The sequence below is a fragment of the Etheostoma cragini genome, chromosome 11 (assembly GCF_013103735.1).
Source record: "Etheostoma cragini isolate CJK2018 chromosome 11, CSU_Ecrag_1.0, whole genome shotgun sequence".
NCBI lineage: Eukaryota > Metazoa > Chordata > Actinopteri > Perciformes > Percidae > Etheostoma > Etheostoma cragini.
This window is the reverse complement of record NC_048417.1, coordinates 13,629,636-13,645,638: the sequence shown is the minus strand read 5'-3', so window position 1 is coordinate 13,645,638 and position 16,003 is coordinate 13,629,636. Positions and strand designations below refer to the sequence as shown.

General features: G+C 38.9%; 1 protein-coding gene across 1 annotated transcript in view; it reads right to left on the bottom strand.

The window, feature by feature from the left end:
• LOC117952781 (glypican-6-like) overlaps positions 1-16,003 on the bottom strand; it is an 82,662-nt gene that overhangs the window by 14,675 nt on the left and 51,984 nt on the right. Inside the window, exons 5-6 of the mRNA XM_034885308.1 lie at positions 14,121-14,251; positions 13,343-13,486 (exon numbers count right to left, since the gene is read on the bottom strand). Coding sequence (XP_034741199.1) covers positions 13,343-13,486; positions 14,121-14,251 — 275 coding nt within the window. The remainder of the gene's footprint in view (positions 1-13,342; positions 13,487-14,120; positions 14,252-16,003) is intronic.

Genomic DNA, 16,003 nt, shown 5'->3' with positions numbered 1-16,003 from the left:
TAGACTTAATATTTACAATCTATCATCTAAATCTATGATGGGCAGCCTTCTGAGAATGAACGTGCCCCGTCTCTCTCTCTCTCTCTCTCTCTCTCTCTCTCTCTCTCTCTCTCTCGCTCTCTCTCATTGAGGTCAAAAATCAACCTGTCCCACTTGGTGCTCCCCCAAAGTCCTGGAGAACTTCCGTTGTTGGCGGCCAGTTTGCTTAGTTGGTAGAGTGGCTGTCCAAATATAGATGTTTACTCCTCGACGCAGTGGGCCCAGGTTCGACTCCTACCTGTGGCCGTTAGTTTCATGCCATTCCCCCCCCCCTCTCTCTCCTTTCATCTCTTCAGCGGTCCTATCAAAAATAATGGCTGAAAATGCCCCAAAAATGTCTTTAAAAAAATAAAAAGAACTTCCGTTGTGTAAACTGGATGCAGCGTTGTGTTGTGTGTATATGCAGCGTGTTTTCTAAATGCTACGCATGGGTTGTCAAATTAATAAAGATGTTTTCTTAATTTGCTTGTGTTTTATCTATACATGTGTTTTCTTAAGTTGCAGGGCGTTCGCCCCTGTCATCCACCGTACTTGTGGTTTTAGGGACATGTTTGGTAACACAGTTGTTAAAATGAGCCAACACAGAGGTGTTGTCAAAGCCCAACCTTAACTGGGCTTAATTAATTTTTGTTCATATTTCACACAGCATGACCAGGTCTTTTCTCTCATAAATGACACATTACTGTAGCTCATGCAATATTTACATACTGTCAATAAACAATAGGACATGATCAGTGGCCCATTTTGCCTAATATTGCCTCAAACCATTTGCTCAGTCCCAATATGGTGTATTAGAGTGAGCAAAATGTATCACACAATGATCCCATAGTGAGAAAATATGATAGAATATTAATGAATCAGTGGTGAGTTTGCGCTTGTGATTTGCCAAAGGCCACGTCAGGAGAAGTATGAAAAAGGGAGATGATTAAAGGGAAGCTATGCTCTGTGGAGAACAGAGCAATCATCGGCAGGCCTACTCTCTCCCTGCTGCCCTTGTTCCCCAGAGGGGCGAGCAGGTTAGAGCTTAATGGGGCCAATGTACCTCGTTAATGTATTGACAGATATGAAAAGTAGCAGAGGCTTTATGGCCCCAGCATTAGTTGCTAAAAGAGGGGACGATGCATGGAATGGTTTTAATAAAATCACTAAGCTTCTTTTGTGAATGTCTTTGCTTTGTAACGGCTGATTGACTGACTCGGATTTCACAAGGATAAACTTTTGTTAACTGTTTTTTTTTTTTTTAATGTTTTTCTGGGCATTTTAGGCTAGTATTTGTAAGGTACAGCAGAATACATGAAGGGGGACAGAGGGGCAATGACATGCAGCAAAGGGCCACAGGTTGGAGTCAAACCCGGAGTCACTACATCAAGGAGTAAACCTCTGTATATTGGTGCCCGCTCTACCAGGTGAACTACCCAGACGCCCTGAATTTTTTAAACTCTCAAACACAAATGCATGCAACTTCGGAACTCCAATCACAAGTGTTTCCATCTGTTTGTTTTCGTAGGCAGATAAAGGTCTACAATCTAGAGGGTGGGTCAAACCTAAATATGACATAGATTAGAACAGTCTTGACTTCAGACAAAACAACAAATTCCATTCCCTTCAAGGTTTATATGTGTGGCTTAAAATGTTTGTGACAGTTTGTGAAATGGTCACGTTATTTTGATCTACTGATTCGTCGACAGGGGACACGATTTTCTTGTTTATTTCCTACTTGTCACAACGGGAACATGACCATTTCACAAACTTCCATGAGACTGGGCTGCGGCAGCCCGCTCAGGGGACAACAGCATCCGATCCGCGTCTCCTGCAACAACAATGGCTAAATGAGACGCCACACGCCATCGACAACAAAGAAACAGACGCGCGGGATGAGCTACACCAACGGGACAGTTGTGGTTAGGAAAAGAACAACAGGGAGAGGAACCGTAACATGCAGGAGACGGCGACTACAACAGGGGTGATTGTGGTTAGGAGAAGAAGAACACAAAAAGGAACAGCCACACCCGGGACGCAATCCCCCCTCTCCGTGGTGAAATTCCTGTGTTGTTTGTCCCATTCACCGCCCCAACCAACCTCCTCATGCGGATGTTTGGCTTTTCAATACTACTCACAACCCCAATCTTGCTGTTATCAGTAAAGATGCTTTTCATTGAAATACATTAGTTTAAAATTCGTGCTCACCACCCCAAAAAAAAAAGATTCAATAGAAAAAGATCACTAGATGAAATAACATCACCATTTCCCATACTGCCATGAGACTTGTTTGGAATATACTGGGTTCAAATGTTCATACTGGTGACTTGATATTAATTTGTATATCTTCTCTTATGATTTCTAATAGAGCCTATGAGTTACACTAGTGAGGCCACAGCTTTCTATGACAACGTTAATTACAGTATACTGCCTTGTGAATGAACTGTGGCTGATAGCTATTCTATGGTTGTTGCACATTTTGTTTTAATACAGCTTGTGTGCTGTCTTTATCTCACTACAGGGCCAATGTCGTGAAGCGTTGGTGTACTGGAAGGCTGCAACCCCATGTAGTCTGATGGAGATGTGTCGCTATGGCATACGTCTCCTTGCATTTTCGTCAGATGCATAATTTAATTATGCCCTTACACCTGACACAAAGTGATGGCTGTGTAATGAGGGAGAGCTCTGCTTTCTATTCATCTGCACACACAGCTCCTTTCTCTCCCTATCAGAAGGTGATTCTTTTCAGTCATGCATCAGGCCACACAGCCACAATTGTCTGGCTTTTTGTTGTAATGTGTGATACATTTATGAACATATCATGAAGTGTTCCTCCTGGAATCCGTCCGCTCCTGTGTGGTGAACATGGGGATATGTGGTTACTGTTGTTACTGGTCATGTTAAGTGAGTTTAAATACAGTACAGATCCCGGAGGTCCATTCAAAAACAAAGTGTTCTGTCGCTCTTTAGTGTGCAAGAAAAGAGACTTGCCTGCATGGTTTCACTCACCCACACAAACTGGCCTTTTTCAAAACCTTTTCTAGATTTTATGAGGTGGAATTTTCTTTTCAATTAATGTCCTTCTCCACACTTACACATTGACAATCAACGACAACTGGAGGCTGTTATGTACAATGACCGTCTGATCTAATGGTAACTGAGCAGCTCCACTGGAGCAGTTGGATGTTATAGGTGCCTTGCTGAAAGATAGGTCAACAGTGGTACTGACGGAATTATTTCTTCCCAACTCTTTTTCCGGGATTGCTTGCCGTAAATGATATAAGATCCTAACCCTGGAGCTGAGTGAAATTTATAATACTGTATTAATGTTATTGTAATTTGATGTTTTTCTTCCATATGTTTTAGTTTATGTGGTAATAGAACAGCAAATTGTTTGAAGAGTAAACTTAAATGAAGGTGAAGAAAACAACTGAGTTCTGATTTTCTGCAGAAAATTAAAACATCCCAACAGTTCTATTGGAGCTCAGGACCCAAATTTTGATTGTATAAAATCACTAAACGTTAAAAATCCAGGGTTCCCACATGTATTTCCCCATGGAAATAGAGCCATATTTATACGAGAATTCCTGGGAAATCCCACAACCTCAATTCCAAGCATTCAACCCTATCCCACATCACCTCCACCCTTCTTTAACTGGCAACAAGCAGCTAACCTAACAACAAGCTTTAAAATGTTCCTTAAAAAGCATGTGAGTGATGGATCCTGAGATATACTAAGTAGGTACTGCTTCAGCATGTCGAATGTTTTCAGACGCTAATGTAAATAATTGAAAAAGAGAACATACAGTACCATAACTGCTATGTGGGAACAGAGATGCACATACAATATGCCAGTACCTTTAAGAATCTGCCTATTGTGAAATATAGAAAGTTGCCACGTTGCCGTGTAAAGCTGTGGCTTTACACCACATATATATATATTACACCAAAAGAGTCAGACTAGCGTAGCATTATTGGAACTGGAAGTTACTTTCTCTCAAACTTCACCAACAGTAGACACAGCTGTTTGACTGGTAAGCTTTGTGTTTTGGTCTTTCGGTTTAAAAATTCATCACAAAGACCATCGCTATTAAAAGCATGACTATTGTGTACGGCACATGTAGTTAGCTTGACAAGGGAACTGATCAATTTTAGAGTTCACTGACCTTCCATAATATACAATATACAGTCACTAATGAATCTTTTTCAATACATAGTTTGTTTTCACATTTCTCTAGTAATAATTAATTTAAAAACCTGCTTGGGTTCAGGTTCCTTTAACAAGGTTTTTGCTGAAGGGGTGATTAACATTTAACGGTATATTTGAAATTCGTCAAGTTGTCATTTTACAGTCAAATATTTATGCTTGAGTGCCATCCTTTACCAGGGAAATTGTTAAATTTACGGTCAAAAAATGCCCTGAACTATCATGCTACATATGCACTTTTAGACTATTTAGTTTTTGTGGTCTTAGAAAAAGTTATGTTAGAATCTGTGGTATTTCCATAATTGCATAGCTTGGGCAAGAGTCAGTAGGTACAAAAACTCAGAGAAAAGAGCTGTGGATAGGCCCACTTTGCTTCCATTAAGCTGTATCCAAAACAAGAATGTTTCCGTTGCTTGACATTTCTTCCTGGACGGCAGAAATATAATGCCAGGGTCAGGATTTTGGGAAAGGAGTGGTTGTGCTTCTGACTTCACAAACCACACACAGATGTTTTACTCAGTGTTCCCAACTGAACATAGCAAAAAAGTTTGTGTGCATGAATATTCAGTTTTACTTAATGTTATACTATTGCACGTTACCCATGTACTAAGCGTATGAGTGAATAATTTATCCAAACATGAATGTGAGCAGAAACTAAAAGTGATTTCACAAGATTCAGTAAACAGATTGACAGACTGGTCAATCCATTCAGATTACTATCACGTATTAGAAAAGAATCTACCTTTTTGCACCTTTTATTTCACACTCTTTACATGCTTAACCCTAGTCAGAGTCATGGAAGTTTAGAAACAAAACAATGAAAACTCCTGGGCAGATGTCTTGCTGGAATGCTAACAAACAGAGACAGACAATCACACAGTCACACCTAACGGCATTTTATTGACCTGCATGCCATGGTGAAAGGAAAATACCCCAAGAAAAATAAAAAAACAGAAGCAAACATGGGAAAAACTAAGATTAAAGTGCAAAACCTTCTTGCTGTAAGACAGATAAGAAATTCTAAGCATTGATCCAAAATGCTGCCACCATTTTTTACTGAGAGGGCTATAGCCAAGAGGAAAGGAGTGATCGACTCTTTCGGACTTGAACCAACTACTGACATGCACATTGGCACGATAAGGCGTCCAGCAAACCTGAACATATAACATTCGACAAACTGTCCTTGATCTAATGTCGCAGTAGGAGGTGGCGTTTGATTATTTTCTAAAGAAGTCCAACAATACATTTAGCTCACACTGATGTTTGACCTTCACTGTGCAGAATGATGTGCATTATGTGCAGAGCCGGACTTCAGACGGCTGTTTTCACATTCATCTGCTAAAAGAGGGAAAGGTTCTCTGCTCACCTTAAATCTGTGTTTAAGACATGTACGTGAGAGAAGGATTTGTGACGACATGACTAGTTTGGCTGATCAGATTTCAGCACGTACCAGTTTCAAAAAGAGTCAGCAGTTCTTACTGTTTTCTTTGAATGATTATCAGAGGCCAGGAAAAGTAAAAATGTGCAGTAAGTATTTCCCAAGGAAAACAAACACACCATTTTCGTTTTACATTGTTAATCCTCGTGTTACCCCTCATATTTAGGTTTTGACCCCAGGTTGGAAACCACTGTGTCAAGCCATTTCCATGCAGACTATTTCCTATATATTAGGTAAACTGTTTTTCTGTTTGTATTGCTGTGACAAGTTAAGACTAATATTATGGTTTGTGGCTGAACGAATGCAAGATAGCCACTCTTAATTGTTGACTTTGGTTTCAAAAATGTTTACTCAAGCCAACAGTACAAAATACGTTAAAGGGTGAGACAGAAAGGGAGAGAAGAAAAAGAGAAGGTCCGGGATAAATTATATCTGCACAGAAAAAGGAGCTATCATTTTTTAACAATTTTAGCTTACTAGTCATTCAACCATCAAGCTTCAATAATATTTGGGTGCACAAAAAAACAAAATATCATGTTTGAATATTGAGAAGCAGAAAAAAGGGGATTTAAGAAAATACTGACATTTTGGTGACAATCCTTTTTGGCAACCTTTGGAATGCAAAAACGGACTACATGGTACTTAATCGATAAAAGGAAATAGAACCTCAATTGTATTTTCTTCCGTTTTGTCTCATTTCCTGGAAAGTTGCAAGAATACCTTGTTTTATTTAAGTGAGAATAGTTTTCTTCGTGTACCAGTACACACAACTTAATTCTGTGCTTTTAAAACTTTCAGATAGGGCAACACAATTAATCAAATTTCAATCGTGATCACGATTTTGACTTCCCACGATCAAATTTGCTTGATAGAGCGATTATTTTTTTTAAAGCGTCATTTCGTAGAACGCTCCGTTTTTTTTGCATAGACCATCTACCGCTCCGTAACCCCTGGCAGATCGTGTGCCAGTCAGAGTTGTTCACTGCACCCTGTGCAGCTTAGTTTCTAGATGTAGACAGTCACAGAGGACAGAGTAACCGGAGGAAAACTCAACAGATAGCAGTCGGGTATACGTCGGTCGCAAGGTTTACCAGTTTACCAGTAAACGCAAAATTTTGTCCCCTTTGTGTTGTTTTTCAGACAACAGCAGTGACCAGTGCTAGTTGGTGCTAGTTAGCGTCTATTAGCTGTTAGCTGCTCTAGGACGCACCGGGGCTAATGTCCTCGCATCCGCTGCAATGCTGTTTATATGGATATGGTTTAATTTTTGCGTTACATGACCCATTTTGTCTGTAAAGCCGTACCTGTGTTGGATTTCTCCTCTACTCTCTCTCTGCGCAGCCCCGCCACACAGCACTACAAATATTCAACCCGTGCTGTACCCGTACATAATGAGACAGCCGTCTCTCTGTGAGTAGCGTCCATCACACTCCCTCTCGCAGTTATAAATAGCTTATGTGACGATAAAATTTGCTTGGGTTAAAATCAACAAACAATCGTGAAAATAATCGTGATCAAAATTTTGATCAAAATAATCGTGATTATCATTTCGGCCATAATCCTGCAACCCTTCTTCCAGACATTCCAGATATTTTTCCTTGAAGTTCTATAAAAGCCCAACAAGTCTAGGCATACACATAAACAAACTGACTGAGCCTAATGAAGGCTTTCTGAACCCATCAAGGATGTTGGAGCTGGTATTGGATGACTTGGGTTTCATTTTTCAATAATCACAGAAAAGCATGTACATGAATAAGCCTATAGCTGAGGTCTTTAAAATATCATCATTAAAATAAGGTACATCTGATTGACTTTCAAGAAAAATCATGTGAAAGCTATGTAAAAAGAGGCTCCAATGCTATTAACAGTTATGGATCAAAGAATCCTTTTTTGACGGATATTGTTCCCTACAGACTCTTTCTACAGTCTAGTCTTGTTTTTGTCTTGCCCCTATTGTTTATAGTGGCATACTGATAGAATGTGAACCATCTATTACACAAGGGAGACAAAAAAGGAGCAATAAAACTACACTAAATTGAATTGCACCAAACTTGTTACAAATGTCAAATTAAAAGCTCCACCTCTTATCTATAATGCGCCTCTGAGCCTGACAGTCTGTTGTGCCTTTATCCCCTCTTTGGACTTTCAAATCTCCATTTCTCTCAGAGCTTTGAGGGCGTGTGCTCTGACAGAATGTCAGGCAATTAAACAGTCATGGCTCATTGAGCTGGAGGTGGGCCAGCTCCTTCAGGCTTCTCTATAGCCAGCAAAAGAAATGAATGCAGGCTCTCCCTGCCATTCCTTGCACTTTCTTTGTCTTACAAACTTACCAGATAAGAACTTTTTATCAAAGGACAACATAAACAATTTTAATTTTTTACAAGGCTGAGTAGTGTCAGTGTTGTAGGTAGTTATCTTGTGCCAACAAGAGGGGCTGGGAAATAAATCAATATTTTATTGATATTGCGATATGAGACTAGATATCGTCTTAGATTTTGGAAACATCATAATATCGTTATATGGTAAGTGTTGTCTTTTCCTGGTTTTAAAGGCTGCATTTCAGTAAATTGATATAATTTTCTAAACTTACCAAATGGTTATAGCTCTTCTATTATTTACCTTTACCCACTAAGTCATTAAATAACTTCTATTCATCAAAAATCTCATTGTGTAAATAACATTTTGTACCAGTAGTCAACCCAACAATATTGTCACAATATCAACATTGAGGTATTTGGTCAAGAATATCGTGATATTTGATTTTCTCTTTATCGGCCAGCCCTAGCCAGAATGTAAAGGAGGACAGTGTGTGGGACAACAAAGATATCCTCTCACAGAGAACCCAGTCATGTTCCTGATACACATAATTGTTGCCATATTAATGATGACAGGAGGCAGCAGCTACATGACAATAACTCCTGTGTACAATTTCCGAGCATCAGTTTTTGGCAGCAGTTTTAATTAAGACATACATACTGACAAAAAGCATCAGCTAGAAAGAAGTCATTATAACTTTATCACATATATGTGATATTTCTCAGATGTACCAGGCATCCAAGAGAGAACTAGAAGAAACCTGCATTTAAAACTTCTGTTTTGTTAATGCTGGATATAATAAAAGAATAGAAAATCATGGCCAAACCTTCCGACCATAGCAGTTACAGATTGACATCTATTTGTTCAAAACCCAAAACCATTTCAAAAACCTATTGGGGTACTGCAGCCTTGTCATATTGAAGAAATGAAGCAGGAACATAATTAATAAATAACAATGGCTAATACATTTCTTCTCATACAAGCCTCCCACTGACCACCACCTTCTCTGAAGAACCACAGAGATACAATGATAAGGGGAAATAAATACATGTAAAACCTGCTGCTATATATACACCAAACCAATAAAAGCATGCTTCCTAATGCAAACTCATGAACTATTTGCATATAGCAACCAGTTAAACCATCCTCCTGACACTTTTAATTATATACGGTATATATAATGAGTGGCTTGTGATGAGTACATAACACGTCTGTTCTTAATAAGCTAATGTTAAAGTGAAGATCACATCCTGCTGCAGTCTTCACCACAGCATGGCTGTATTAGTTATGTGCTGCCTGACACCGTCTCTAACAAATGCAAATGCTGTTTTTTCTCTTAAAGACATCTTTGTTTTAAAAGGTACTTCTTCCATTTGTTCAGTTGTATTCGCTATGGTGGAAATGTCCTTTAATAAGATTGTCTCATGCAAACTAGCTACCTCAACAGTCAGTGTTGATGCGTCTATATGCGGCAAGATCAAGAGTGGCATATTTTCTTCTTGCCAGTATAGAGGCTGTAAGAGGCATTGATGGTAACTGTAGGACCCCAATAGAAATACATCCAACAAGAAATGTATATATCCAGGGCATTGATGCTTTTTAAGACATATGTCTACTTGTTCTTGCAATGCATTTGCCTGCTTGCTATATGTTAACAACCACTGTTGGATTTAAGCTGCAGGAGTAACTTAACAGCTAATGTTTGTGGTTTCTAAAACATATAACCTTGACCAATGTAATGCAATGTCAGCTAAGAAAACCATTTAGTTCAATATTCCCCCAACATGACTCATCACAATGATAAAGGTTATGTCTCAATGTCTGAATATAACTTTTTCCACCTTTAGTTAAGAACACTAAATGCTGACTTATACTTTACCACTGTGGCTGTTTCATTGACTGTAACCCCAAACTATGTTACACAAGCACTCAGCAGTCAGTTTTTATTTATGAGATGAAACTACTGTTATAGTACTCGTATAACACAATTATCAGTTTTAAAAAGTTTTGACTGTCTAAAGTGTGCTATATTTGTCTAAATTAAACCTTTAAATTCTGTCAAACACAGAGGAGGGACATTTCAGCAGCTAATAAAGACTTAAAATAAATACAATGCACAAAGTTTTGGTTTGTGTCATGCAGCAGCTTGGACTATCAAGGCTTTTTGACATGATTTTATTTATTTATTAATTTGTTTCACAAAACATTATAAAATTTCATTATAAGAAAAATCCAGGGAGACTAAACAGCTGTCACCAGCTGTTGGCAATTTTTTATTTCTCTTTACAACTTTGATGTTATCATGTATTAGTTATTAACAATGCATTTTTAGAGTGTGGCAATTTTAAGTTGGAGGTTATATCATCGTACCACAGCAGTCGGGTTTAATTCCACCCGGCGGCCCTTTGTTGAACGACGGCTCCTCTGTTTCTCCCCCCTTTCCCAGCTTTCATTTTAATTAAAGGCATAAGCCCCCAAAATCTAGCAATAATACCATAATAATAATAATAATAATAATAATAATAATAAGTTTAAGTACACTGGTATAGTTATCACATGTTAAAAATAAGCTTCTGTCACTTAGCTCCATCTTGTGAGATTCCCCAAGCAGGCTTAGTGCCCGGTTATTCATGAGCAGTCTGGAGCCCCTACTTCCCTGTACGGTCCCCCACTTTACAGCTCTCCCCTCTGCCAGTTCTGACGGAGCAGGTCACCTGCTGATTGGTTGTCTTCCCTGAGGAGTTGACTCTATTAACTGTTGCAATGAGGGTTTGGTGGGATGTCTCTAGAATAGAGGGGGTGGTTGACAAAGGTTTGTGTTGGATCCCCAGAGAGGAATCCTCACTAGCTGAGGACACCATGGCATGTGTTGAAAATCTCTATGGTGTTAGTAACTCTACAGTAAAATGCCATGTTCAGCAGCTGATACCCTGATGTTATAAAACACCACAGCCAGTGATGGGAATAACTGTGTTACTAACTGCGTTACTTTTTTCAGTAACGAGTAATCTAATTGATTACTCTACCCATCTTAATAACACCATTAATGTTACTGCCGAAAAATTAAAGCCGTTTTTTTCATCAGACCAACTTGATTTCTGAACCGAGAGGCAATTACTTTTTTTTTCTTCCTTGGTTAGTGGGCCGTGCACGAGAGAAGTGCATAAATGCTGAAGATTGGCTGAGGTTGAGTAACATTTTTTAGTAAGCCAATCAGAGGTACAGTTGAGCGAGTGTTCGAAAGCAGACATAGTCGGACACACAACGAACAAAACAAGCAAGTCAGTCAACGAGAGACAGGTATGGCGTTATGAAATCAAGGAGAGGTGAACATTTCCCTGCTAAAGATTTCCAACCGTGGTCAGAAAACATAGGCACTATGACTCTAGAGTGGCTATTTGCTCCAAAGACACACACGCACACAAACACACACACGCACGCACACACACACACACAGACATCCACGGCGACTCAACGTACACACCAGCACAAAAGTATAAACATCAGGCCACTTACGTTATTTGCACTACAAAGAGTGTATATATTTGTTATTTATTTTTGCTATATTGCTTAACACGCATTATTTAATTTTGCACAGTTGTGGTCTGTTGACGGGCAATAAATATCAAAAGTTCCATAACATCTATTGTGTTACTTGTATTGATCCACTAGACATAATATCTACATACACGGCATGCGATTGAAGACTTGTCTCATTTTGTCCGACCGCAACATCAAAAGAGTTTACATGTGTGTACATTGGTTCTGTTAATGTATTGTCTTACGTGTCCGTTTCATTATAATATTCAGATTCATCATAAATAATTGAACATGAACATGCGTTTTAAATACCATTAAAGAGGGGTGGAGGTAGGGTCACATTTGAGCATTTAAAAATTTACTAGTATAATAGTTACTTTCTGAAGTAACAAGTTACTTTTATAATTTGTAACTGAGTACCTAATTTAGTTACTTTCTGGAAGCGGTAACTAGTAACTATAACTAATTACTTTTAAAAGTAACTTGCCCAACACTGACCACAGCGGCAGTAGATTAATTAAACACAGAATAGGAAATCATATGCGACTAGGTGGCGCTGTCTCCCATCTAAAATGGAAATAAGAACCTGTCTGATACTTAGCACACCAAGTGCCACATACTACCGGGATTTACAGTTAACAATGCTTGTTTGCTGTAAATGTCTAATGCTTAGAACACAATATGTATCCCCAACCACACAATTTTATAATGTCTCTGTCATAATGCATCAAACAGTTGCAGATGGAGTTGAAATGAGTATAAATGTTGAACCTTACACTGTGTTGCATCACATTCCAAACAATCCTCTGGTTTGCAGCATAAAGGCAGGGAAACAGAAAGTCTTAATTAATTCAGTGAAGGGGAAAGAAATCGTTGACGGACATACAAAGCTATAGAGACATCTGCTGTATATGAGACATCAAAAATAAGGAGAATGAATTAGGTTGCGCAAAAACATAATTAGCATTGAATAAAACAACTAACTAATTAATTGTTGTGGGATTCCAAGAGCCAGATGGCAAAAACGGCTGCTTTTCAAATAATGTATTAATTAACTAGATAACCTGTTATTAACCTGACACAATGCTTTTGAGACATTTCATTTAGGATGTTTTTAAACACTGTGGGCGAGACTGCCATTCCAGTTAACTGAATGAATACATTTTCTCCTTTTCAGTTCAATAGCTCAATAATGCAAAAAAATATTTGTTTTGGTTTCTAGTTTCTTGAACTTAGCTAGGATACCATTTGAAAAGATTCACTTTGAAAAGGGCTAGAGGGGAGTAAAGAAGGGCACTGTGGCTGCAAAGGTAATCCATGATGAGAACTGTCTCTCAGCTGAATTGGTGTGTCAGCTCCGTGTTAACCTCTAACCCGATGCAGCATTTTAGGTTTCAAGGTTGTTTGAGATGGAAATCCATGTATCAAGATTCAATCCAACAAACATACAGCTAATCTGATAGCAAATAAAGGTGTGCTTTCCAGCAAACAATTGATATGGTCAGCCTCAAAAAATCTATCCATCTCTTCTTTCATCCCTTTCTTTTCTGTTTTCCAAGTACACAGAGATGAGAAGGGCACGGATTGCAGCGCAGCGCACCTTCCGCTGCCCTCTCAGGGTAAAGCTCTTGATTCGTTAACAAACACAAATCGATAGAGGGGCCTGAATGGAGGACGAGTACAAAGAATTAATTTCCGGCCCCATGGGCTTACGACGGCAAATCACCAGCTTTAATCAACATTGTCAAGTCAGAAAGACAAATGATGTTTACACTGAAGCAGTGTCTCGTCTAAAAACAGCAGCATTGGCTCTTTCTCCTTACCAGTCTGTCTAGACTTGTGCCAGCTGCAGTGGTAGGCCGCTCCTCTGGGCTGTACGGCCTGAAGCGAGCGTTGAACACATCCGAAACACCACGTGTAGACCTAGTCATTCCTGCGGGTTTTGGCTGGCCACAGCCTTGAAAAACCTGCAATTACAAAAACATGGGCACCCAATTGTCAGGGGTTTAAATTACTTGGGAAGCGGAAAATAGGGAAAACATGCTGTTTTGTTAAGGTCTTGTGAAGCATTCTCCCCACATTACCAGCGTGACAGTGCTTTTTGTCAAGTTGAGGTAACCACGTAGATAGGTAATTCAGCTAGGAGTTGTGACCAATGCTATTTAGGATGACAGAGTTAAGTTTTTACGGGCCTTTGGGAAAATACCACATATACTCAAAAGATAAACAAAAACTGCATCTGTTGCATGGGAAAGCCAACACAGCAATTAGCTTTGAATGAGAACAGGCATCTAAAACTGCGTAGGCAGAACAAATTCTTCACAACCACCCACATTTTTTTTTTTGTGGGCAAAGAAAAATGCTGTAAAACACAGGAAACACATTAACTACTGTTAGTTGAACTAAGATTATCTGACCAAATTGAAACATATAATTAAAATATAGGACCTAAACTTGGACATACTAACAGCGTGTTGTACTACACACCTTAAACACAGCCCAGCCCCAAGATCCCCTCTTAGTTTTGCTTCAAGATGGACTTCAACAGCCTGCCGGAGGTGTTGCTTTAGTTCTCCGGTGGAATAAACCCAATTGACATACCCTATAGGAGACCTGGGCACTGTTTTCTTGCATATTCATGATGGCTTCTGAAATCTTGACATCAATAGGCTCCATGACAGATTCAATGTTGAAAGGTCCCTCCAGCCTCTGTGCCACCAGCAGCATGGCATCTGTAATAATAGTGGTAAAAAAGGTGGGGTTTGAGAGGGAGGGAGGGAGGGAGGGAGGAGAACAGAGATGCAAACAGACACACATTCAGTTGGAGAAACACTTTTCAATGGTATCTAATTGGTCAAGCACCTGCATACAAAAATAACCTTCAACATAGCACAAATTGTCCAACTTTCATGACAAGATGTATTTTGTGGGCCCATTCACATGCTCAGTGACACATTCCTGTCTTGTATGATGTGGCAGGGTCCAATACTAGTAGCACTTGAGATAACCCAGTGTACTGCAACTTAAGAAAATGCAAGCAAATAAAAACATATTCACACATTTGATAACACATTTAGAAGTTAACTGCAAACACAATCATGAGACACAAGCAAGAAGGATTCCACTGATGATACTGTGATCCAGATCAGTATGGTTGTGTGCATTTGCAGTGTTTTGCATTTGCGTGTATTTTCTGCTAGTAATTGCTTGCATTTAGTTTGTAAGGGTTTTCTGTATTTGCTTGTTTTCCGTATTTGAAGTGCTTTCAAAAATGTAATGCATGAGTTGTCAAACTGCTGTTAGTGTTTTCCTAATCAGATTTCTCACGTTGCTTGTGTTTTTTTAAATGGCATTGCTTACGCATCAGCTTACACAGAAGAAGAAGCAAGTTGACTCCTTAGACAACTAAAGAAATCAGGTTTAATTTCCATATTGCAAACTTGAATTTTGTTAAATGCTAAAATGCTATGCCTACCTAATCAGTAATTAAACAATTAATCAAAAGAAGATTTATTGCCAACTGTTTAAGTAAATTTTTATGCAAATTGACCAAAATTGGTTCCGGATTCTCAAATTTGAAGATGTGCTGGTTTCTTATATCACGTTGGTTATTTTTACTCTAAGTCGGATAAAACAAGCACATGGAAGACATCACTTTAGGCTCTGAAGAATTCTGATGGGCATTTTTCCCTATTTGCTGACATTTAAAAGACTACATACTTAATACACTGAAAACAATATACAAATTAATCCTTAGCTTCTTAGGCAATGACTTGCCAACTGTCATAGCTTCAAACAGCAAACTATTGTATCCTCTGATTACCACAGTCTTGTCCATTACCTTCACCTCTCATCACAGTCCACCACCACACGCTTATGAAGCATGAATGGTTCTCGGGTAAATTCAATTTTTATGTAGATTAACTCAATCACGTCAACAAAATGTTATGTTGCATGCAACAAATAGTCCTGATGAGTAATTGATTTAATTAAATTTTTGAAAGCCTAGCATTTTTTTTCCATCTGGGCAGGCCATGAATACTATAAGGTCAATGGCTCTCCTCGTGTAGACACTAGCCAGAAGACCATGTTGAACAAATGACACCTACCATTATCATCTGGACAGACTCTATTTGGTTTCATCACTTTCTCTTAATGCCTTTGATCATTTAAAAAAGAAATGTTCAGTTAAAAAAAATTATATTTCCAGCTGTGATGGTGCAGATTCACTGTAGCTCAAAGTGGTTAGGCAACTGTTAACCTTTAGAGGTTAAAGTGCATCAATTGATATTGCCATGTAACAGAAACAGTTGTAAAGTGCTTTCACGCTCGCAGGTTTTATATACCAGTTGAATGGAGTGCCACAGGAAGTTGGACATAACCTAACCACTAACTCATAACTGAGCTAGTCCCAGATCTGGAGACAGAACTTAAAAAGTCTTTAAGGAGAGGTTTCTCCATCCATAGACCTCCCAGGACAAGAC